Source organism: Biomphalaria glabrata, chromosome 7 (assembly GCF_947242115.1).
Source record: "Biomphalaria glabrata chromosome 7, xgBioGlab47.1, whole genome shotgun sequence".
Lineage (NCBI taxonomy): Eukaryota > Metazoa > Mollusca > Gastropoda > Planorbidae > Biomphalaria > Biomphalaria glabrata.
In genome coordinates, this window is record NC_074717.1 from 29,965,953 (window position 1) to 29,990,787 (window position 24,835).

A 24,835-nucleotide genomic window follows, 5' to 3' on the forward strand; every position below is an offset into this window, starting at 1 on the left:
CTTCTCCGAGGCCTTTCGTTCAACATCCTGGATGTGCAAGTGCATTGAGAGCTTCCTATCTAGTGTGACTCCTAGATATTTTGGCGTGTTTTCACCTTGGAGTCGCAGCCCACCGAGTTGGAGCTCGAATGGGGCCCCAAGAATGTCGATTCCCAGGCTGAACAGGCTCCAGGTCGTTTTGGCAACGTTTATCTGAATCTGCCATTTTGAACAATACGAGGAGATGGTTTGGAGGTCGGCTTGTAATGCTGCCTGAAGTTGGTCAGCTTTCTTCCCGGTTGACCAGAGGACAATATCATCAGCATATAGCAGTTTGTGACACCGGAGTGAGCTGGGCAAATCATTAAGATAGGCCATGAAAAGGATACACGAGAGGGCGGATCCCTGGGGTAACCCTCTTATTGGGGTGTTTTCCCCACTTAGAGAGTACTGGAACTGTGTTCGTGTTTTCCTCTCCGTTAGGTACTGTTTTATCCAGTTGTAGGTCCGCCTGCGTACGCCCATGGCTCTAAGCTTAAGATAGAGGCCTTGCTTCCACACCCGGTCATAAGCCTGTTTTAGGTCAATAAAAACTGCGTATGTGCTCTCGGACCTCTGGAACCCATCGGCCACCTCCTGCATGAATACCATGACCTGGTTGATTTTTTATTTGAGGCACATCGGCACAATTTAGGCCATGTCGTGCCTGCAGTCCCTTAAGGACTACTCTCTCTCTAAACAACAAGGGCCAGACCGTGACCTGGTCGATCGGGCTCAAGCCTGTCCTTAAGCCAGCCTGCTCTGGCGCTAGGATACCGGCACTCTCAAAGCTCCACACGAGTCGCTCGCTGACCATCCGTTCTACAATCTTGCCGATAGTGGATGTCAGGGATATGGGTCTGTAGCTCCACGTTAGTCGCGTCTTTGCCCTTTTTTAGTATTGAAACAAAGGTAGCACAGCGCCAGGCCCTGGGTAGTCTGGACTCTACCCAGGTCCGATTCGCAAACTCAAGGAGCTTGTCTTTCGCAATACCCCCGAGGTGTTTTACCATCTCAGGAGTAACCTTGTCTGGCCCCGGAGCCTTTCTGTATTTACACTTAGCTATCGCTCTGTCCAGCTCAGCACGGCAGAAGGGCACATTGCACGTGTCCAGGTCTTCCGACCCATCCAACTCCCTCTCGAGTCTCTTACGCTCCTTGTTGAGGGCTATAGACGTGGCTGACTTCTTTTCGGACTTGATCATCGAAGCGAAATATTTGTTAAGCAAGTCGGCCATTTTTTTATCTTTTGCCACTCGATCCCCACTGGGTGACAATAATAGGGTGGCTGTACGCGCCGAATCTTTGGCCTCAAGATTACGAAGAAGATGCCAGGCTTTGGAAGTATCCTGAAGATCCAGCCCAGCACAGGCATCCCTCCAGTGGTCCACCTGTACACGTTGGGCCACCTCGCTGGCCTTCCGGCATAATGCGTTAAACTCCCTGCTGCATTCAGGAGTCCCCTTTTTTTGTGCTCTGCGCCTCGCCCGTTCCTGGCCCTGACTATTCAGTCTAATTCTCGGGACCAGGCGGGTCTATGCCTTATGCCGGGATAGGTCCGCAGGTTATACTTCCTAGCCGCACCCAAAATCGCTGCAGTGATTTCGCCGTATTTTGTGTCAACTGTCCCTTCCTCCATCGCGATACTCGACAGGGCGGAGTGGACAGCCGCCCCGTATGCTGGCCAGTCAGCCTTAGATTAGCTCCATTTCTTGGGCCGTTTAGTGGCTACACCCCTGGCCTCTGAGAGAGCAATAGTGATTTCCATGGGTTTATGATCGCTTCCAACGTCCTCAAGCACTTTAATTGTGGTTTTCCTCTCTAGATCGGCGGAGATTAGAGTTAAATCAGGTCTCGAGAGAGACCCGTTGCCAGTGTGTAGGAGGGTTGGCGGGCTGTGTTTATTCTGCATGCAGAATAGGTTCGTAGTGTTGAGAATTTCTTGGACTTTTTGGCCCGAGGAGTCGGTTGCTTCATAGCCCCATGCAGGAGACTTAGCATTTAGGTCCCCAGCTAATAGAGTTTTAGTGAGAATATTCTTATTGCCGAGGTTAATGGCAAGTTCGTGTTTTGGCAGATTATAACAGTTAATGACCGTAAGTTTTCTACCAGCTTTGAATATCTCAAGTGAGATGGCATCGGTTCGCCCGCTTTGAGGGTCAGGATTTTGAGAAACTGTCATGCCGTTTCTTACATATGTGATAACTCCACGGCACTCATCGCATTTACATTTATAAGCCGTATAGCCACTAATGTGGCTACTTCGTTTCTTGCCTACAAGAGTCTCCTGCAATAGCGCGATGTCTATTGCCCTCTCATGGAGGAGTTTTGTGAGCTCTAATATCTTAGGTATTAGACCACAGATATTGGGCTGAAGTACTTTTATCTGGCTAAGTCTATCGCTCCCTAAGGGTCTTGGACTGGTAGCGACAGACCGTTGTAATGGTTGATGATTTGGAGGACCGATGGTCCTCACTTCGTTGGTCGTATTTGGTTGGGCCTTTTGGATGGTAATGGTTTTTGGGCCTGGTGCGGGACATGATCACCAGGTTGGTGTGGTTGGCTAGCCACACCTTGGCTACCGTTCTTCCGAGGGAAGAACAAATGCAGTGTAGACTGGGAAGAGGGCTTTGTCCTGGGAAGGGGAACCTTCGCTGATTTTTTGTGGTTCCACAGGTTCCGCCGGATCGGAACCACTGGGCGAGTAGTAGAGGATTTTTTGTTGTCGGGCCTGCCGCCCGCTACCCGTGCGACGGAGTCTGTTTGGGTCTGCTCATACCCGGGTTTTCTGGTTTGATGTGTATTATTCATGTTTGCATAGAAGTCGAAGACGGTTGGCGGGCTTAGTTATTGCTGATTAGAAAGTAGTGTACACAGGGCCTGCAAGAGGGTCCGAGTCCGCACCACTGGTCACCACCTCCGTATGGCAAGAGCTCACCTACAAGAGGAGTGGTTGTGTAAGGATTGTTCGATATCCCCAGTATCGAAACTGCTTATTGGGAAGCGCGTTCCTCTACTACCTCACAGGGGACGGGCTAGATAGAGCCTAGCTCGTGGACACCAACAGGTCTGCCCGACGCAGCCCGCTAAGGCCGCGCCAGTCAGTCCAGTCTTTGCCCAATGGGAGACCCGCGAATCAGCTGAGTTCCAGGACAACCCGACCAACCCTCGAGTTGGTGTCCAGCGCTATCCGCTTTTCGGAGAACCTGTGAGTCTCTTACTAACCGTTGCCCCGGGGCCCCACAGGGGTGGGGGGTGGGGCTGGACATAACCCCTTTGAGTTCCTTTTACACTTGCTGGCTGCTCATTCATCAGCGGCAAGCAACCAGTACCCTTGGCCACTCCAGGAGAGCGGAGTGTTCACCCGGCGACCACGATGAGGTGGTACTGGAACGCCGAGCGTCCTACAACCAGAAGTCCCTAAAAATATAAATATATCTACATTTTTTTCTATTAAGGAACAAAACTTGTAACAAACCAAGTAAACCCATTTTCACAGTATTTTAATATCAATATGTCAGCTAAACTGGTAAACCCATTTTAACGCTCTACTTTTATTTTTGTGGCAAAATATAAAAAAAATGTTTTTAAAGGAACATTTGCCTTGTTTTCCATAGATCTAAATCCAATCCACTAGATAAACTTTTAAGCAAAGTAAAAGACTTAAAAGTCTAGATCTAGCTATACAAACAATAATTTAAACATCATACTAATCATACAAAATCATAGTCATGAGAGTCACACTCATAGTGAGAGTTGTCTCTGAGAAGAGTGAGAAGACTCAAGACTCCCTCAGCAAAGAAGGCTAATTTTTGGCCACTAAAAATTTAATAACTTCCCTCACAATTAACTCAGCAATATAAAATTGGTATCATTGGAAAGCATTTCTCAAGCTCTATCTAACTAAATAGGTTCCATTGCATTGTGATCATTTTGAAATTTTTATCGAAGTACCTAGTCTAGTCTAGACTAGAGTAGACCGTAAGTCACTAGATGGATCTAAAAGTGACTTTAAAGTGTCACTAAGGCCCCCCACTAACTGACTTGACTAAGGGAAGTCTTAGATTTAGTCAAGTTACTTAGGAGTTACTAGAGTAACTAGACTCAGACTCTCAAGTTCAAGACTCAGATTTGGCCGAAATGATTTGGTGAGAGTGAGAGTCCTCAGAGTCTGACTGAGAGTCAGAGTGAAATATCACTCTTACAACTCTACTGTATCTCACTTAATTCTTAATCTTATCTAGAATCTAGATCTAAACTTAAATTTGATGGATCAAATCTTTTAATAGATCTAGATCTATAACTTACAATAATTCAATTTAAGCTAATATACTTGTTACTGTAAATTAGCTTTCTATTAATATCATAAAAGAAAGTTGGTCGCCATTGTTGATATTTTAATTTTAAAATGTGGATTTCCTCAAACATTGTGTAACGTAACAAACCATATCGCTGGTTGATGGGTCACATTATCTTATCTTATTTTATAAAATACAGACGTTAAAATTACTTTAAAAAAAAAAAAAGATGATTAGATCTACGTGCTACGCGTGCTCCTAGAATTAGCAGCAAAATATTGTCTGCAACATAACTGATAATTAAGATAAAGGCAAAATGGCTTAACCTGTGAAATCAAAATCGGAAACTAAAATTGGATGTAAATATTTTCAGGTAGGGGGAAGGGGGGTTGTGTCGAGTGCTACATTCTGCCATTCGGCCTATATAGATCTATATATTTAGCATGGGCGTAGACAGGAATTTTTGTCGAAAGGGGGGGGTTGGGGGATTTTTTTTCTCCCCCCCCCAGCAAATAAATAAATACACACACACACACACACACACACACACACATATATATATATATATATATATATATATATATATATATATATATATATATATATATATATATATATATATATATATATATATATGGGCGAAGCCAAAGGGGGGCACCCCCCCCCCCGAAATGAAATCCAATGCGCCGAACGGTGTCTGAGGATCTAAGTCAGTATGAATAGCACAGACGGTTTTTGAAGTAAAACACTTTAATACCAGGATAATGCACTGTAGATACCTCAGAATATGCATTTTGTTGGCTTTTAATACCGGAAATAGTGTTACGAGGCGGGGCGTAGCGCGAGTGGGAGATACCTATTCTCTGCTCAACATTAAAATTTACCAACAGTAGGCAGATGTTTGCGCTACTGGGTGGGCGAAATCTGTGCACCTCGGTATGGTGACCAAGGGGCTAGAGTCACCTAAGTAACCAGACAACTAACTATACTAACTTAAGGGGAGGAGGACCACCGCTAGGGAGCAAAATATCGATATTTAAAATTAAAAAATCAAACTTTTTTTTATTTCATTATTTGAAAGTTTATCCATTTATCTACAAGTTTTGAACATTGAAATATGTAATTTTTAACTTTAAATATTGTTTTTAGTCATTTTTCTAGAGCATGTATAATGTTTATTTCATCTAATTCCGAATCTACATGTAAATAATACCCTTGGTAACGCATTGAATACTTTTGAGTAGTCATATTCGACCTAGGCATATTTGGCATCAATGAAACCGTCGTTTCTTACACTTTCCTAAAATAACCGTACCTCCGAAATAATATAAATAGCGTTTCGGCTTTGAACGGAAACCCGTGGTCACCGAGAGTGTAAAATATATTTATTTATAGTATCTTATTATTTCCGACAAAATGATTGGTCGGCATTGGGCTTCCGCCCCTATCGACATTAGTTTGAACATAAACAAAACATGGTTGTTTACGTTTCATTGATGATATAGTTTTAGATGCTCTACCTGTTGACTTATTATTCAACTTCTAAATCTAGATCTAGCATGAAAACTAAAAAGAATAGACATTAGTCTAGATTCGTCATTCTAGATCTAGACATTATAAGACTATTAGCCGGCAGGCTAGGCTGAGATGAGGCCCTATCGACATCGCTATATTGATTATTCATTCATATTCTTATCTTATCTTATATAATACAGACGTTACTTCAAAAAAGAAGATGATTACGTCCTACGCGTCATGCATTTAGTCATGCATATTAACCAATGACTTAAATTCTGCCAAGTCACTGGTTTTCCTGGCTAGCTCAGGCAACCCATTCCATGCTCTAATAGCACTAGGGAAGAAGGAGTATTTGTACAAATTTGTCCTAGCATATGATCATATGGGACGAGGAATGTGCCTTTATCTTTGTGTCTTTCAGAGTATTTTATTAAATTTTGTTTTTGTATTTGAAGATTATGGTTCAGTGTTTTATGTATGATTGCTACTTTACTTTTGAGCCTTCTGTCCTGAAGGCTTTCTAAATTTAGTGATTTTACTAAAGGTGTTACTCTAGTCAAATGTGAATATTCGTTTGTTATGAATCTCACTGCTCTATTTTGTGTCTGTTCCAGTTTCTTAATGTTTTCTTGAGTTGAGGGGTCCCAAACGGAGGATGCATATTCTATTATTATTCCCATCAACATGATCAACTAGATCTAAACAAAAACATCCTTACCACATGATAACTGGTGCCTCTCAATCAAGTAGGCCTAAAGCCTATCAAAGCTTGCAATACACATGTGATCTAGATCTAGCTGGATTATCAACAGTTTCACTACTACAAGATCTGATCTAGACTTAGACCTAGATAATTTATTTACTAATTTTCTTCTCTACAAGTTCTAGTCTAGTTACCACTTTGACATTCACTTTGGAAACAAGACTCAACTACCCAGGTAAAATAATTTTTATTATTGAAATAGATCTAGATCTAACTATTCTAACTTTCGATATAAATGTTATCACTATTGTAGAAAAAACAAACATCAATGGATCTATTTTTTTTTTTTTTACTGTACATAGGGCTGGGCTAATTCTAGACTATATTATACAATACAATACTTAAATTTCTGGACATAGATAAATAAAAAAAGAAATCACATTGTATTTCTTTGATATTATTAAAACTAACTTATATTTTTTTTTTTTAGAAAAATTATTTTAAAAAATAATTCAGCTGACTTTACAATCTTTTTTTTAATTTTTATTTTAAAGGTTCTTCGGCATTGATGCAATCAACTGAAATTTTATGGAAAAGATCAGGGCAGAAGTTTAGACAGAGACAAACAACCTTGTCTGATGGAAACACCAGGTTGTTTTTGAGAGTTTTATTAACAGATCTGAGCCCAGGTATTGTCGTAAAACAGAACAATTCGTCGGCCTTACAGGTTTCGAACTACTTGGTTCTCTCCGCAGCCATGTTTTATTCTGAAGTAAGGATAAGATCAGCCTAGGTGACCTGGGCTAGGGTAATTCAACTAAGAATGCTATAAAAAAACAACCTTTCTACATGCTATGCAATAGCTATAAGAAATTATCATCATGTGGACAAAATAAGAAATGCCATTTTAGCCACTATTCGCCACTGGATTTCTTCTACCAAACCACATCACCCAACCGGAGTTTCTTCATGGTGTTATTTTAACTTTGCTGACCCACTGGACAAAGTTCCTGTAAAAGTATTTAATGTGTTAGCATTTCTTAAAATATGATTTACTTGCTAATCTCTTGGAACATTTGTATTGGCAGTTGTCATATCAAAACCTTTACAGTGGCGCTTCTCGGGAGCCACCCAGAATGCAAATGAGACGATTCACCCAAAAGTAACTAAAGCAAAACAAAATGTATCTAATTTAAAAGAATAAACTTTTCAGTCCTTGGATCTGTTGGAAATTTGGCTTTGGATTTTTGTATGACTTAAAAAATGATTGCATGTTTCCATTACTATTCATAATCATCAACTTGCAAAAAATGGGACCTAAAAAAAACCCTGTCAAACTCAGTATAAAAGAGAAATAAAGCTATTTAACACAGATGTCACTTAAGGAGAGCAGCTTAAGCTTGCAGGGAAATAAAATTAATTGAAAAAATTGGCCCTACCTATGGAGAATACTGTTTAAATCATTTTAAAAAGACTTGTTTCTTTTTAGGTGTTTTTCTTGATAATCACATTTTTGCTTCGGTCACCTTCTTTAATTTGTATCTACTTTTTTATTTATTGATGGATTCTTATGAAATTTGGAATATATGTTAACAACATAATGTAGTTCCATTATATAGAGCCAGTTTTTCAATTTTTGTCTTCATTTTTTTTAATTTTCAACATTTTGTCTCCAAAATTGTCATTTTTTATAGAAAAAAACATATCATAAGTTCGAATAAAAATATTTAAAAAGTAAAAAGATTTATTCAATTTCTAAGTCTATAACTTTCTAGATACATTGTTTAAGTATTGAATTCAAGTTATTTCATTCATTTTCAACAAATACTGTAGGAGTAGATACGGCTTAAAGTTACCTTAAAAAATCCAATATGGCGGCGTTTCCATGGCAACAAAAAATTTTTTAAAGATTTTTTTTACATTTTTTACATTAGATTAACTCCATATATATGTATACCAAATATGAATGCATTTGGTTAAAAAATAAAAAAAATAGCCTCAGGTGGTCCTCCTCCCCTTAACTAAGTGAAAACAAGATAACAAACTTTAGTTTACGATAAATAAAACAAAAAGAAACTTTATTTACATACAAAAATAAATCAATAGTAAAATATAATATATACACTAACTTGAATAATCACTACTAATGAACCCATCAACTAACTAAAACCCTCTAAATCTACACCACTACAAACACTAACAAACTAAGCAAACCAACTATTTAACTAAATCACTACAACTACTATACTAGACCTAGATCGACAAACAAACTACAATAAACTAGTCTAGATCTACAATATCCTACTACTACAACCAACCCATAACTACAACTAAAACAAGAACATCTTACTCTTAGTACCTTACTAACTAGACTAAACTGATTACTAACTAGCTAAAGCAAGAAACAGACTATTACTAAGCCACTTAGGCAACAGTACACTAGTCACTACAGAAACAAAATAACACTAGCTTCCCTAAAATTAGAATAGATCTACAGAAACAATAACAAAACTTTAAAAATAGATCTATCAATAGCAGAAACAAAATAACACTAGATTCCCTAGAATTAGAATAGATCTACAACAGCAGTTATAAGCAGCAGCCTTTTCAGCAGAGTAATTGCAGCAGCTAAAAGCAGTAATATTCAGCAGCTAAAAGCAATAACAATAGCAGGCCGTCCCAGGTACAGGAATAAAAATATAATTAGACGACAGACCACAAAGATCTTCAGCTGTCACACAGACAGATATGGTACTGACCACTGGTCAAATGTACACTCAATTGTTTTAATACAGCATGTAGTACATCCCTTTTATACTATCCCGCACTAACCTATATAAATATGCGGAAGTACAATTATAAAATGTGACACTAACCTATAAAAATAAAATATATAAAAATAGCTCTAACCTATACAACAAAAATACATTTAAAAATAGCTAAAATTGCATATAAAACTAGCTCTGGAAGCGCAAGCTCACAATTTTATTTATTCTTCTGGATAGAGTGCAGAGTTTATTTGTGAGTTAGTTCTCCCACTCTTGGCGAGTGTGTCAGCCTTCTCATTTCCTTCTAGTTGTATTTGAGCTGGTATCCATTGAATAACAGTTTTTTTGCTGTTGGTGTTGAGCTTTGTAAGTGCTCTTCTGAGGTTTTTAATATAAGAGGAATCAGAGTTTTGCAAGCTTTGGAGGGTTGTTTTCGCATCGGTTAGAAAGACAATCTGACTGTGTGGGGAACTTGGATGATATGCTAGCATGGTTGCAGCTAGTGCTAGTGCTTCCCTTTCTGCTCTGTGACTGTCAGAGAGCTCTCCAGTTGCAATGGATTTTTCTAGTTTTCCTCCATCTGGCCATTCGATGAGTATTCCAGCTCCTCCATTTGTGGTGGCATTATGGGATGAGCCATCCGTGTAAACTATGATCCACTGATTGCTAGGATAATCGGTTTGTAGAAAACAGTTCACTATTTCCTTGAGCTATGTTGGTCTGTAGTCAGATTTTCTTTTTATGTTTTCAATATGGTCCCTTATAGTAGGAAGAGGGCTTTCGTCCCAGGGTGGAGATTCATTATAGTGTATCGAGGATTCCAGAGTAATTTTTTCAAGTTGGTGTTTCTTTTTTAGGTTTAGAGATTCCTGTATGAAATTGATCCTTTTAAGACGGATTTTCAAATACTCCCCCTCCTCCCCTGTTCTGTTGTCACAGATTAATAATAAATTACTGTAGACGTTACTAATTAATAATGATAATAACGAGACTGTCTTTATCAAGGTAGACATATATAACTAACTTTTATTTCCGTCCGTTTCTTTGCTTTCGCATAAAACATAAATAACAAACAATGACGTAATATCTTCTAATATTAGTACATCCTTCCTTTTGAAGCTATTATCACATCCTTCCTTTTAAAGTTCTTAATACTTATATTTACAAGGAATTTTGACAACTCGACCACTTCTGGTTGTCTTGACCGGCACAGCAAGTTCTCTAGATGTTGGTTTATAATTGTCTGTTTCTTTTGTCACCTAGAATTCGCGCGGGGCATATGAAAGTGCGGGGCCCACTGCGGCCGCATATAGGCTGCAGTGGCCTAAAACCGGCCCTGCTGACTTGTATAGGCCTATATATTATAAATATGCTTCATTCAAATTCAGGGAACTAAAATGATGCAATTTAACGAGATCGTAAGTTTTTCTTTCTATAATAAGATATTACTTCGAAGACTATTTGAAAACAAATATTACATGTTTTTACATTTTAATTTTTTTATATAATTCCTGGCTCAAAAGACAATGGATGCGCCCAAAATTGATGTCACTTTTAGCCACTTTGCAACAGCACCAGAGTTTTCTCTTCAGGGCGCATACCTGGGCTTTAGATAAAGCGACCATGGGTGGCCCATTCGTCATGGTCGACTAATGAACGGATGGAATTTGCTGATGTGATCCAATGAAATGCTTCGCAGTACATTAGCACTTAACTCAGTTGCAGAAGGGAATATTGTAGTTGATAGTGACAGATAGTCCCATTAACGCCTAAAAGGTCTCGATCCTTTTTTTTTTTTGCTGGAGTTTTGTCTCCTGAAGCGTCAAATCGGCGGGGTTTGAAGTCAGACTTCCAGAGTATCTCTCTCCTAAATAAATTGCTTAATAATTAACTATAATGGGCTGACGAGTTCACGGTTGTGAGGTGCTTGGTATCCTGTTGGTAAGAGTTTCGCCGGGCTCAAGAATCTACGTCACACGAGCAGGCAATGTCCTGGACTTAGTTGTCAGAGGCTATTGGAAACGCATGCCATTTAGGAGTGTTTTACATAGACTATGGAAGCATATCTCTATTGACACTTCCTGGACGTCGCAACCTTTGAAACTATATATATTGTAACGACTCTCTATCAATGCTGTCTGCAAACACTGCATCACACGACACAATCAACCAAAAGAACTTAACTCAGGCATCCAAAATAACATTTTCCTATAATATCTAATAAATCACAGCCAATACTGTACTATTGGCAACACGTAACGCTGACTGTACAAATGCTTGACAGAAGATAACCGTACTCTAAAGCTCTGTGTCAAACTCTACTGGCCACTCGGTCTCGTCCTGGGCTCGTACAGGTTTCAGTTGCTCCGGACTGGATCTTGAAACGTGTATCGTCGTCAAGACACTTCAGTCTTACATCTTCTCTATTTATATAGCATCCCCGATGACCTTCTCGAAACCGATACAATCTCGCTCGTTCCTTCTGGATGATCATATGACGATACCCGACGTGAATGGTCTGAGTAGAGTTCACAACACAGATCTTTCCTGAAGCGTCTCTTCGTCGCCACTCTTCATGGTTGACCGCTCGCCTAGCGCTGGTCTGTGTTAAAGTTATATGTATCAAATGATTACGATTAGATAAGCCCTATCCGCGAAGCCACCACAATTAAAACACTACATATAGATTAGTATGTATTATTAGATAGACTACAGACATTAGGTTACTTCAAAAGAGAAGTTAATTGCGTCATACGCAGATACCCGTGTGTGCTACGTTTGAAAGCCCTAATATATAGAGTACGCACAAACACTTCGTAGGCCCTTCAGTTGTAATCTTCTTATCTGCATGCATTAAAACGCACCCCTCCACACACACACAAACACACCCTGTCCCCCAATAACACACTATTTAGCCCTTGTATATTCAGTGGGACAGCCAGCATTACAATAACATCACATAATTTTTATTTTTGCCATTCTCCGATTGAAAGCTCTCATACCCCCACCAACTACAAACTTTTAGATCTCTTGAGTCTCGAGCATAAACATAAAGTATAGTCTTGAGACATATTTTATGTAACAAAACAAAACAAAACAAAATATATAAAAATTCTGGTGCATTAATTTTTTTTCAACTAGATTTAGATTGGTATTTTAGTTAGGAGGCTTTTATTAAGCTGCTTAATGCAGTATTCATTTAAATTGCAACTATCATTCCCACTGAAATAGGCCTATATTAAGCCATGACGTAAATTATTCTTAATTATACAGGATCAACTTTCCTACTACTACCTATAATAAGCTACTTATCGTTCAATAGGCTTGCTGTCAACTCCTGTGTCACGTGTGTGTGTGTGTGTGATAGAGAGAGATGGGGGGGGGACATGGGGGCATATTTTAGAAGTATGTGGGAGGTAGGACTGTAGAATGAAATGTAAGCGAGATTATATGAAACAACAAAGTGTTACAAACCTATACATACAGTCGATACAGTAAGCGGCTAAAATAATGGCCGAAATACACGTACTGATCTTTTAAGTTGCCAACTTATTTTTTTTAAAGTGATCCGTAGTCTCAGAAAATGTAGATCTAGATCTATATGATGCAAAGTTTGAATCTGCCATGTAGGCCTAACTTTTTTTTTTTTTTTTGACAATTTTGAAAAAAATCGGAGAACTTAATTTAAATTGTCTTCTTAGAAATCTGGCTAACTCATTGACTTGTATGCATGTGTATGCTGTCTATATGCGTTCAAATATGGTTCAAAGCTATAGTGTCAAGACCAGGGCCGCCGCTACCTATTGTGCAATGTGAGCATTGCACGCAGGCGGCCGACTTTAGGTGGCGGCCAAATCATTCTTCCAAGGTTACTTTTTAAAAAATTAATTAAATAAAAAAAAATTACTTAAATATTATAAATAAATTTTAACTATTCCAATATCCTTTGAAAATATAATCGATAATAGTACATAAGAAATGACTTTGGAAACTAGAACAAATAAAATAGAGTAGCGCGCGAGGGATTAATTATAAGTCCCACGTTTTTTTTTCCCCATGAGCGCCTTCAACTCATGTCTGGCCTTTCGAGGGTTGTTTGTCATATTTGTTTGGATATGAATAGCCCGCCCTGTAAGTAGATCTAATACCGGTAATTAAAAAGTTAATTTTAAAAACATTTTCACTGGGGGAGGGGGCACTAGTTCCTCTCATAGGGAGGGGAAGGGCGCAATGCCCTGACAAATAGGGGTGTTATGGAATGTGTGTGTTTCCTGAGCGGCGGTTAAGGGATTGATAGGTGGTTACGCAGTGACAATGAGGAAATTAACGTACCTAGTGCACATGTGAGACGGTCTTACGACATGAAAGAGTAAAGACTTTATTTTTTATTCTAGGCTAGATTCTGTTTAAATAAAAGTTTATTTCATTACTATTAGATCTATATCTCCTCTCAAGCTAAATCTGTGAATAATAACAGTTATATTGAGTCTTTGTTCACAAAAATATAAAACGCCTTCATCGGTTCAGTTATACTAGCTGTTTTTATTACGTTCTTAGCACTACTACTGATCTCATTGTGGAAGCCTTCATCGCTCCTCGGGACTCCAGCTTCTAAAGGGGGCTGGAACGAAAATGTTGTTATCTAGGGAGTCGCCACCCAGGAATGTGAGAAACACTGTTTTATTTCAAGTCATTGTATAAGTGATTTGTACTTTGGATTAATTACTTTGTATTAAACTCAAGAAAAATATTTAACGCTGAGTTGTTATATTAGTTGGATAAATTTGTAGGCAACTCTGAATCCGTGTATGTCAGATGATAGTGGATACAATGTACATATCTCCAAAATGCAATCGTGATAATTTTAATGAAACTGTACGGAACGTTGAACAAGTTTCACTGTCAATGGCTTTTTGTAGTTCGAGTTGTTGTTTTTTCGGACTATACTTGAACGTACATGAACCAACAAGTGAACAAATCAGAGTCCAGACCAAATAACACTGTTGAGCAGTCAAAGTTATTGAGTACTTGTATATAGATCATGATCATTTCCACTATTCAATGTAATATAGCCTACCTGCCACAGCTCATCAATTATAAATTCATCGTTGCAAATACAGGAGCATAAGCGAGTAGTCAGAACGAGATCAGTTTTTAAATTGTTCCTAGTGCATGGTTCATAGTTCATAGTACTTGAGGGGTACAATATAAAAGGGAAAAATGGAATGGTTTACAAAAAAAAAAATGGATTTAAATCTAATGTCACTTTTGGAACAGTGTCCAGCTAAGTGATAATGATTTTTTTTTCTAGAAAAAAAAAAAAGGGGGGGGGGGCGGCATTTTAAAATTTCGCACGCAGGCGGCCACAACCCTCGCGGCGGCCCTGGTCAAGACCATAAATATATCTTTGGTCAAGACTTAGTATAGTATGGACTTAGATATAATCATCTTCTTTTTTGAAGTAACGTCTGTATTAAATAAGATAAGATAATGCACAATTTCAATTTTATAGCGAATAAAAGCTTCACTTCCCTTTGTGAGAGCCTTGTACAGACAAAACATAGGCCTACATTGATTCTGCATTGTCTTTTTCAACGGTTGTAAACTTGTTAACATATTATCATAAATACCTCTACTTTGTTTTTCTATATTGCCATATATATACATCGATCCTAAAATCCTAACATATGTGAACCACAATAGCAAAAGATAAAATGCACAGCCTTTTATTTTCATTCTAGAAATCCAGTTATTTCAAAAATAATAATAATTTATTTATTACATATGTGAAATCTTCAACTTTGGTTAGTCTTTCCAGAATTATACTATTGCTACCATACACACAAACATACAAACAGTCACACACACACACACATAGTAAAATTTTGTTTGTCACCTGAACGAGTTGAGGATCTCCATATAACGACTGTTAACATGAACTGGCATTTAATAGCTCATTAACAAGGATAGACAACTGTGCCGAAGAAGCTTCAATATTCAATTACTTCTGATCACAGTAAGCTCCCTACAGGTCATGGTAGATAGTAAGCCTAGTACTACACTATGTTCTTATTTTTCTACTTCACCAAATTCAGAGATCTCAAGTCTTGTTCAGAATAGTGACTTGAACAATACATTTTAAACACACACACATTTCCGAAAAATAAATACATATATATATATATATATATATATATATATATATATATATATATATATATATATATATATATATATATATATATATATATATATATATATATATATATATATATATATAATAGAGAGATGATAAAAGGACGGTATATATAATACATATTGAATGACACTGCAAATTATTGCTATAAAATGACTAGATTCGTTGAATATGTATAGGCCTAATCTATAAAAAACTAGAATGATTCTGGACAAGAAGCAAACATAAATTATAAGCCTGCTTCCTTTCTCTTATAATTTCTTTTCTTTAGGTAGGAGAACGTGTCACATGACTTAAACCTGGATCTATATTCTCACAATATAAATATCATAAGGTCCGTGTTTGTTCTTTATATACCACGGCGCCCAGTTTTGTCAAACAAAAAGAGTATTGGCATCATTTAAAACAAGTGTTGATGTAGGCCTATAGCTTAATAATCAAAGGGGTTGGATATGGCAAAGGGCAAGTTACTGGCTTATGGTACCCATGAGAGAAGTGCCCCCACAATAGAAATACTTTTATCGAATATTGAAAGACTTGACCGGAAAAAAAGTTTCTTTTATTTGGATAACAATTACAGGGCCCCTGCTCCTTCGTTGCCCCGTGGCCTACAGACCGCCAAATACGGTCATGATAAAATAATACAGTAAGTGTATTACTGATCTATCCATTGCTAGTACACGAAATTTAACGACTACAGACAGATGACTGAAAATGACATAACATGTCAATGAAATTATATTATGCTTTATAAAAATAAATACATGTAGTCAAGTTTTTCAAAATAGATCTGTTTTTTTTCATAATATTATAATAAGATCTCTGTTCCCTATGTTTAAATCAAAGAGTGATGGATTTTATTTCCTTTGTAAATTGATTTTCCTCCTAGCGGACGTATTTCCTTGGAGTCGAAGTTCTTTCCAAAAGTCTTGGAATTATCGATTGATTTGGATTCATCGTACCAAAATCCGACGGGAAAATCTGAAAAAAAAAGTGTATCATTTAAATAAAAAAAGAACTATTATGTTTGTTTCTTTTCTTATATCCGAGAGCTTCGACATTTTGAGAGCACCAGTGAAATCATTCTAATTAATCGACTGACTTTTTATGATATCTACGGTCCACGACTCATTGTTTCCATAGTAGGAGGCCTGTCACTCACAAATGTAATCTTAACACTAATTAGAGATCAATATACAACGTAAATTTTACGTCCTAGTCTTCCGCACTCCCCACCCCCACCCCATGGTATAAAGTGATGAAAGTGTTGTACGTACCAAATAACTGGAGACCAAGGGCAGAAAACTAATGCAAAAACAACTGCAATTTAGTTGATACCGTGAAAAAGGTTATATATAAGCTCTGTAACTATGGGAAGTGTAGAAATCTGGTTGGGGGGGGGGACCTCCGTCGACAGTGGCGGCACTATTAGGGTGCAAGGATAACATTTTACTCAATTAAAAAAAATCATTAAAAGATTTTAAGGTTTTTATATGTTTCAGTTGTTTGTTTTAAATACCAGTAAGGTCAGTTGAACCACAATAAGCCAAACAAAGAGACAAGGCACGCTACGGCAAATCATCTCTTTCAAACAAATAAGGGGCCCATTCTTTTTGTAGTTTCTTGGCAAATAGAAGTTAAGTGTTCTGCGTAAGTAAGTTCTACCTCTTCTTTCAACCCCTGAATCAGAAACCCCATTAGTAACGTAGGCCTACTATGCTGGGAATTACTCCCTTAGAGCACGTGAAAAGAAGCGAGCAGCGAGTTTTAAGGTCGCCTTGCCCCCTAAAAGGACAGCCCTAGTGCCGCACACGAACCAGTTCTCTCTCTTTAAAATCCTTGTCCCGATCGTCCTTCATGCAGAATGCGGTAAAGAATGTGTTCTATTGTCTCGACGTCCTCGATGCAACCCTCACCCCCGCCCTAATCGGCTAATTAAACGATGCTCTACATCTAATTCTCTAACGGAGAATCTCGATCTCGTTCTAATCTACTACAAAATTAATATGTTTCTGTTGGGAAGGGGGCGAACTTTGGGGTGCAAATATATTTAAAATAGGGGTATATATGCTATCACCAGCCTTCCCCAATCTTGTTTTAGGAAAGCAGTGTAGAGACGCACTCAAAGCGATCCTTTAGTTTAAAATACAGATGAGAAACAATTAATGCTACTCTTTCATTGAGATCAAATCTATAATGTCAGTGACAGAGACTAGACAGTTCCCGTTGTAAATTCAGTTATCATATTGAAGCGTTTGAAGTTGAATTAGTCTGTTCGTAGTTACTTAAATCTTGTGTATGTCTAGTTCGTCTGGTGATTAATACAAACTCAAAATTATAATTATATGCGTGCACAGAAAGACGCATGTTATATTGTGCTTATCAACAATGCAGCAGACACACATTGTAGGCCAACATAATACAGCAGTCACTATTGTTCCAAGTATATCACTTTTGAAACTTACTACAGATGAACATGTTTGTTCTCTCTCTGTCTGGCATATTTACTGATTTCTGGTTTTTGCTTTGGGAAGATCTAATACAATAGTACAGCAGGCAAAGTAAAACCAACGATAATCCAGCCAATACAGCAATGACAACTTTTAACTCTAGTGGCAAAGGTGAATTAACACCGACTGATACAGTGACCTCTGCGAATTCTGTGGTATTCATCTGTTGAGAAATAAAAACAAGAATTGTCGGTATTGTACTTTGAATACATTTGTTGCATTGAATATCCCGCACTATAACAGAAGATAACAATGTTACCACCCCTACCTAGGTAGCACGCAAGAGCGCGCACGCACATGCCCCCCCACACACACACACACATTTAAATATATCATACCCGTTAGGAAGTATCGTAATCGTATAGAACCATGACCATTCTTTTTACAACCAGCGAACTTTTCGTATTGCTCTTGATAATTTCCTGCCTAAATCATGTGAAATTGACACGGGCCAAGGAGGAAAATCCTCTAAAATATTGAAGCCTATAGCCTATCATTCTAATGAGTGTGAAATTTCCTAAATTTTGGATAAAGCTTCTTTTACAGTCAACATCTAAAATGACATCATCATCTTTAGAAATCTCATTTGCCACAAACCCATTTTCCGATTCTGCGGAATTTACATTAAAACGGCATGTGAGATTTGTGTAATAATTTATGTCTGAAGAATGTCGTCATTTGATAAACAGTGACTATTGGTTGGCATTTCGATTTTAAGATACTAGCTACTGTTTCAATAGATTCGATAAAAATAGCTTTGGTAAATAAAAACATTTAAAAAAATCAAAGCAGCTGGTATGCAGCAGAAAGTAAAGTTTAACATTTTGCTTGTTATATAGTAGACCTGTAATATAATGTTTTGGACATTTTGATATCATTTCATTAAAAATATGTTTTACCGAAATTTTAAAATAAATGTATAGACCTATAAATCTATTTATTAAATGTGAATAGCAGGTTCCGATATTTAGCCAATGACGCGTGTCAGCCAGTGTGGACAGCACCCACTAGTGATATCACTGATCCGATTCTGTAGTACCAAATTTTTGTGACGCCACTGATGAATACCAATATGACTGAAGCGCAAACAGGAATGTCCTCGTATAACTTGGCGCCACATTCATGGAGGACCCCAGAGCAGTGGACACCAGGTGGGAAGAGGCTTCTAGATATTGCCGGTGACAGATCTTTGTGGAGTCAGCTTGCCGCATAATGCGCCGAACGGCGCGGGAGGATCTAAATAAATCTGTCTATCACCAATATTGTAACTATAAGAACTTGGCTACCAAAAACAAATCTGTAAATCTATGGTTTATTACTTAATAATTAGTCTACTCCATAGTATCTCCAAACTTAAATCAATGACATATCAAAATACACAAAATCTCTGCCCTCCAGCAGGGTAATATAATATATATGTGTGAAGAAACGACTTCAAATAAACTTAGACCTACAAGTCATTCGCTATTTTAGCTAGACAAATCAGCCAAGCTTTTGATTTCCCGATTTAAATAGGCCATAGGTCTAGAATCTTGGTCTTAAACCTTTGAGTCTGCAGCAACCACGGGTAGCCTAGCTGCAAGCCTGCAATATTGACAATATGCCAGACTTTTTTTACATGAACCGAAATGTAATATTGTCTCATAGGAAGATACACTCGCATGTCCATACCTAATATGATCGCTTTGTCTCTATCTCTGAATCATGGGCGTAGCCAGGATTTTTTTTCGGAAGGGAGGGGTTGGGGTCTGATGACGATTTGAAGTTTATTTTCAACATCACTGAATTTACCAACACCTGGTCGGGAAGAAGCTATCTATTTCTAGCTACTTATGGGTGAGTTTGTGTAGTTGAACCAGAAGATATGGAGGGTTGAAATTGGATTGGTGGATAAAGTGTAATAAGTAAAAGAAGGACATTTTCAAACTCCAGATGGAGGGCACCATCCCAAAAGGAGGATACGTCTTCCTTTTGCAGACGTCTGGTAATCTTTCTCTCTCTGTCGCACAGCATTTAACTGGACTAAGTTATATAGGCCTACGCTTATTTTTTTTTAAATCTAGAAATTCTCTGTTGTAATGTTATGAGTTGTGCCCATCAATAAAAAAAAACAGACGGATTTCTAATTACGCAGCCCGTATTTATGTAGTTAATGCGTTACTGGCGGGCCAGGAGTGTGTTGATATCACAGAGCATGACTTGGCATTGAGAGAAGACTAAATAGAATGTGTCTGGCATGTGCGTAGACTTTGACATATTTTTAAGTGTACTGGTACCCATTGGTTTAATTTAATGTGGATAGACGATAGTTTATTCATCAGTTTAAAACTCAAAATAAATTTCTAAGCCTTCACAACATAATAATTAATAGATTCTCATTTGGGCATGATTAAAAAAAATTATTTCCATTTCCGCTTCTATAATTGAACTTTGGTCTTAATAATGCTGAAAAATAAATCAATGAGATTACAGTCAAGTAGAATGATATTTAAAGTATAGGCGACTTACTTTTTATAAGCTAAACTTGAAAACACAACCACAATATAAAAAAAAACAACAACAACACATCTAATAATAATGTCCAATGTTACAAAAGTCTGACAAGAGGCTTCAGAAAACTAGGTCAGCTAAGAGTCAATTAAATGTTCAAACTCCAATGTTACCTAGATTAGGCACATTAATTAATTCAGCGTAGCATTCTTAAGTTTGACTTTGTTACTCTTCCTGGAAATGACTCACACATTTCAGCAAAAGAAACAATTTGAAGGAAATCAGAACTCATCTGTAATGGTGCCAAGAAACAATTTGAAGGAAATCAGAACTCAGTTGTAACGGTGCCAAGAAACAATTTGAAGGAAATCAGAACTCAGTTGTAACGGTGCCAAGAAACAATTTGAAGGAAATCAGAACTCAGTTGTAACGGTGCCAAAAACTATTTACTGAGCTCTCTTTTAACAATAACACTTTTTTTTAAAGAAGTAAAATAAATACTTAATTTAATTTCCAAAAAGTCTAATTGGTTAGGTCATTGTCTCGTTCAAAATCAGTGCTTTTGTTTCTCAGCGTCGGTTGTTATGGAAATGTATTTCACGTTATGAAAAAAAGTCTCCAGCATAAATGCTAAAGCGCCAATAATAGTAATATGCTTTGTGTAAAAACGATATGATTCACGTCTCCGAGTTGGCGATTTCTAAGAAAAAGAAACGCACAACGCTAACATAAGCATATGAAAAAAAAATCCACCGAATGCTTAACAAAATAATACTCAAATTGTTATCATCAAATGCTGGTACATCTAGTACGCTTTAATCTTAACTCTGAGACTTCAGAAAAACGGGAAGGCGCTTCAGGTACACAACATTAAGAAAGGGAATTACATTTCTTTGAACTATCAACTGACACGAACTATGAATAGAGTCAATACATATGTGGTTATAGTGATATTCCCCACATTACAATGATAAGGTCATATTTATTTTTAGTTATGGTACCGGTACCTTTTTTCTGCTTTAACTTAAAGATAGTCAAGTTAACGCCAATGACTTACTTAAAAACTTTAATACCAAGTGCAATTATCAAAATTACATCCATAGTTATAGGCCCTTGCATTCCACCGATTTCGTTACTACCTGGATCTAGATCTAGAGACTATTTTTCTCCTTTTTTTTACATTTCGTTTTCCCAAAGAGTATTTTTAGATTTTAAAGATAAGATCTATTTTTAGCTAAGTAAATTTTTTTTTCCTGTAAAAAAATGCAGCCATGTAGCTATTTACTTTATGGTCAAGAGAGGGTGTGGAGTAAGATTTTTGTTTTCTAGAGTTGGTTATCCTAATGCTTTAAGATATATATATAGGCCTAACTGTTGATTCTTAGATCTCAATAATAAGTCTTAAGACTATAAAAAATGGGTACTTAATGTTCCTGCATAAAAAAATCGGAACAATCCCATTCATAATATTGCATAGAAGCTTTTAGCAAAAAAAAAAGGTTAACATTTTATTATACTGCTACTTTCAATTGCAAATATTTAATCCCATGACTCCTCCCAGCATCTTACTTTACCCTCTTCAAATGCAGACTGACTAAATAGTTAACTGCATCATTTTTTTGCTAATCAAAGTTATTGATATCACATGATCAGAAAACAGGGATGTGTGTTTCAACCCTGACCACATGTTTAAATGTTGTACAAATTTTAATTAAACTTTTTAGTTAGTAACTAAAAAAAAAATAATTAAACTACGATTTTAACTAAACTTTTTTTTTTCTAGTTAAACAATGGCCTTAACTAATTTTTTTTAGTTAAACTAAAAGTTTCTAACTTTTTAGTTAACTTTTGCCCCTCACTAGTTGTAGGTAGAAGTAGATATAGATCTGTAGATATACTAGTAGATGTATTGATTATTTAAGCTTAGAGCAGGATTTCTCAACCCTTTGCGTTGGAAAAGGAACGGTTAAGCGCCCCCTACCCTCAATGCAGCTGGATGAGCGTTGTAAGCTCCTCGGAAGGGGTCTGGGGCAGAGTCTAGGGTTCGAGCGATTTACCGGATTCTGAGCTGCAGCCTGTACGTCTGTAATGGGCACGTGATCATTGTAAGATCATCGTGTTCAAGAAGACGAGTGTTTCTGTCCACTGCACGATGCATGACAGGAGAAACTTGACTCTTCTGGCATGAAAAAGTCCTTTAGAATCGGGATGTCTTGTTGCTGCGGATGTCCATCGCAAAGACTTGTCCTACTGATATTAAAGAAGTGTATAGCTGCATTTCATGGCACCTTTATTCAACCTATTTTCGCATCATCAACTTGATCAAGATTCTTGAAGCTAATTTAAAAAATATAAGGCCTACATGAACTAAAGCATTCAAAGTTAATTCTAATAAAACACGTCATTTTGGAAGGTCTAGCAAACTACTGTTACCGAATATACTGTTTCTCCACCAATCACAGAGAGTATTTGGCAAATGTGGTCAGAGTTCTGTTTTTGTTTTTAAATTTCTGCAGATTTACTCCCCCTGGTCAAATGTACTTTTTAATGTACATGTGAAGAAGATTTGAAAGTGTTTACAAATAAATAATATAAATTTATTTTGATGACTTTAAAAATTGTGGAATGAATTGACAAGTTATATGTTGAGAAAACTACAATAAATAGAATTATAAACTTTACTAGCAATAAAATAACATTATCAACATTATTATCATATTTTTAAAGTCAATATATTGTTAGATATAAAACAATTTTAAAACTTTATTTGAATAACACCATCTAAAAAGTAAGAAAACATTATTCTACAGCAATGACATTAGGATGCTAAGAAATTCAATAAAACATTTTTCTAAATGCACTGACTTCTGACAAAATATTTATAAAAAAATAAAAATTCTTTTTGAATAATAATAATACTAAAAAGACATTTAGTAAAAGCCCATAATTCTTTATATGGCCACCATATCACAACTATATGACGACATTGAAATATTTTAAAATACTGAAGTCATTGGAATTTACACAATTTTATAAGATAAAATCATTAAATGTTTGTTTTATGTTGGTTACATCAATACGATGAAAACAGTTTTGATTTTATTGTAGATTTTGACGACAACATAAAAGTAATTGTTTATATTTGTAGATATGTAAGCAATGAACATGACAGAACATCTCTGACATGTTGAAAAACTACAACCCAAAATATTTCTACAAGTATTTGTGTGACTCAAAGATCATACTTTTTAACAGAAAAAAAAAGTATACCAAAATTTTGAAAGACAAATTAATAAAAACAATAACTTATATTCATGTGCAGTATAAAGAAGAACATTAAAAGGAAAAAAAAATATATTAAAAATATAGAAGTGGAACATTTCAAACATGTTCTTTTACTTACTCAGTGTAAATCTGATAATTAAAGTCATAAATACCTGTGTATTATTTTGAGTATCAATATTAATAATACTAATATAAAAAAGCATTAAAAAAAAAACAAATTTAAAGTAATTGTGCTAAAAAAAAATTCTACCAGGGAATATTTATAAAAATCATACTTTTACAAGAGAAAAAAAATGAAAATTAGACAAGGCTGGCTGGACAACATAAAAATGGACCAGTCTCTCTCTTGATATTCTGCTAAGGAAAACTGCTGATCAGTGGAGGGATTTGGTTATGTGAATTGTCGCAGAAAGTAAAAGACATTATGTAAAATGAGAAGCAAAAAAAAAAAGCTATGAATTATTTTAGTTTCGGAACAGGTAAAGAAAAACATTATAAAATTAGAAAATAAAATAAATAAATAAATACAAAAATGAGAAAAAATAAATGCATTTCCTAAAACGAAATAATATCAATAAGAATGTTTTTTTTTTTACAAAATTGACTAGACCAATTTGTTGTGCTCATTTATGAACAGATGATAAAGTTTCATCAAAAAATCTTTTTAAGATAAAATAGAAAAAATAATTACAATATCACAACATGGATAGAACACATTTGAAAGTGGATTAACATAACCTACATGACTAGTGTCAGTTTAATCAAGATTATTACATCCTAGCCTAAACCTCATGCAGAACATCAGGGACAGAGATGTGCAAGTTTGAACACAGGATCATCATAATTACAGTCCAGAGCGCATTCCACTTGACCAGGCAGCTATCTTATTAATGTCTTTATGGTCTTTGTGGATTTGTGAGGAGGTAGATGAATTGACCCTGACATTGGTGAGGAGTCTACTGGATCATTAAAAGAGTGAGGAGTAGGCTTCACATTATCTATCCTTTGCCACTACACATGTATTTCAATAATATGTTGAATTTATCAGA

The 24,835-nt window shown here is 36.6% G+C and overlaps 2 protein-coding genes and 2 long non-coding RNA genes across 4 annotated transcripts in view; 1 reads left to right on the forward strand and 3 right to left on the reverse strand.

The window, feature by feature from the left end:
* Positions 1–4,454, reverse strand: part of LOC106068772 (arrestin domain-containing protein 17-like) — a 36,518-nt gene extending 32,064 nt beyond the window's left edge. The window contains exon 1 of the mRNA XM_056034515.1: positions 4,327–4,454. The gene's annotated coding sequence lies outside the window, so the exon portion shown is untranslated. The remainder of the gene's footprint in view (positions 1–4,326) is intronic.
* On the reverse strand, positions 1,718–2,200 carry LOC129927130 (uncharacterized). Its single transcript, XM_056034354.1, has one exon. It carries the CDS (start codon positions 2,198–2,200, stop codon positions 1,718–1,720), a length of 483 nt encoding a protein of 160 aa, XP_055890329.1.
* An 870-nt stretch (positions 4,455–5,324) lies between the features above and the next one.
* LOC129927481 (uncharacterized) lies at positions 5,325–7,876 on the forward strand. The gene is made up of 2 exons (XR_008779093.1): positions 5,325–6,772; positions 7,092–7,876. It is a non-coding gene; the product is annotated as an uncharacterized LOC129927481 (long non-coding RNA).
* A 7,139-nt stretch (positions 7,877–15,015) lies between these two features.
* Positions 15,016–21,380, reverse strand: LOC106076655 (uncharacterized). The gene is made up of 3 exons (XR_001219427.2): positions 20,520–21,380; positions 17,967–18,174; positions 15,016–16,482 (listed from the first exon to the last, which is right to left on the reverse strand). It is a non-coding gene; the product is annotated as an uncharacterized LOC106076655 (long non-coding RNA).
* Positions 21,381–24,835: the final 3,455 nt, after the last annotated feature.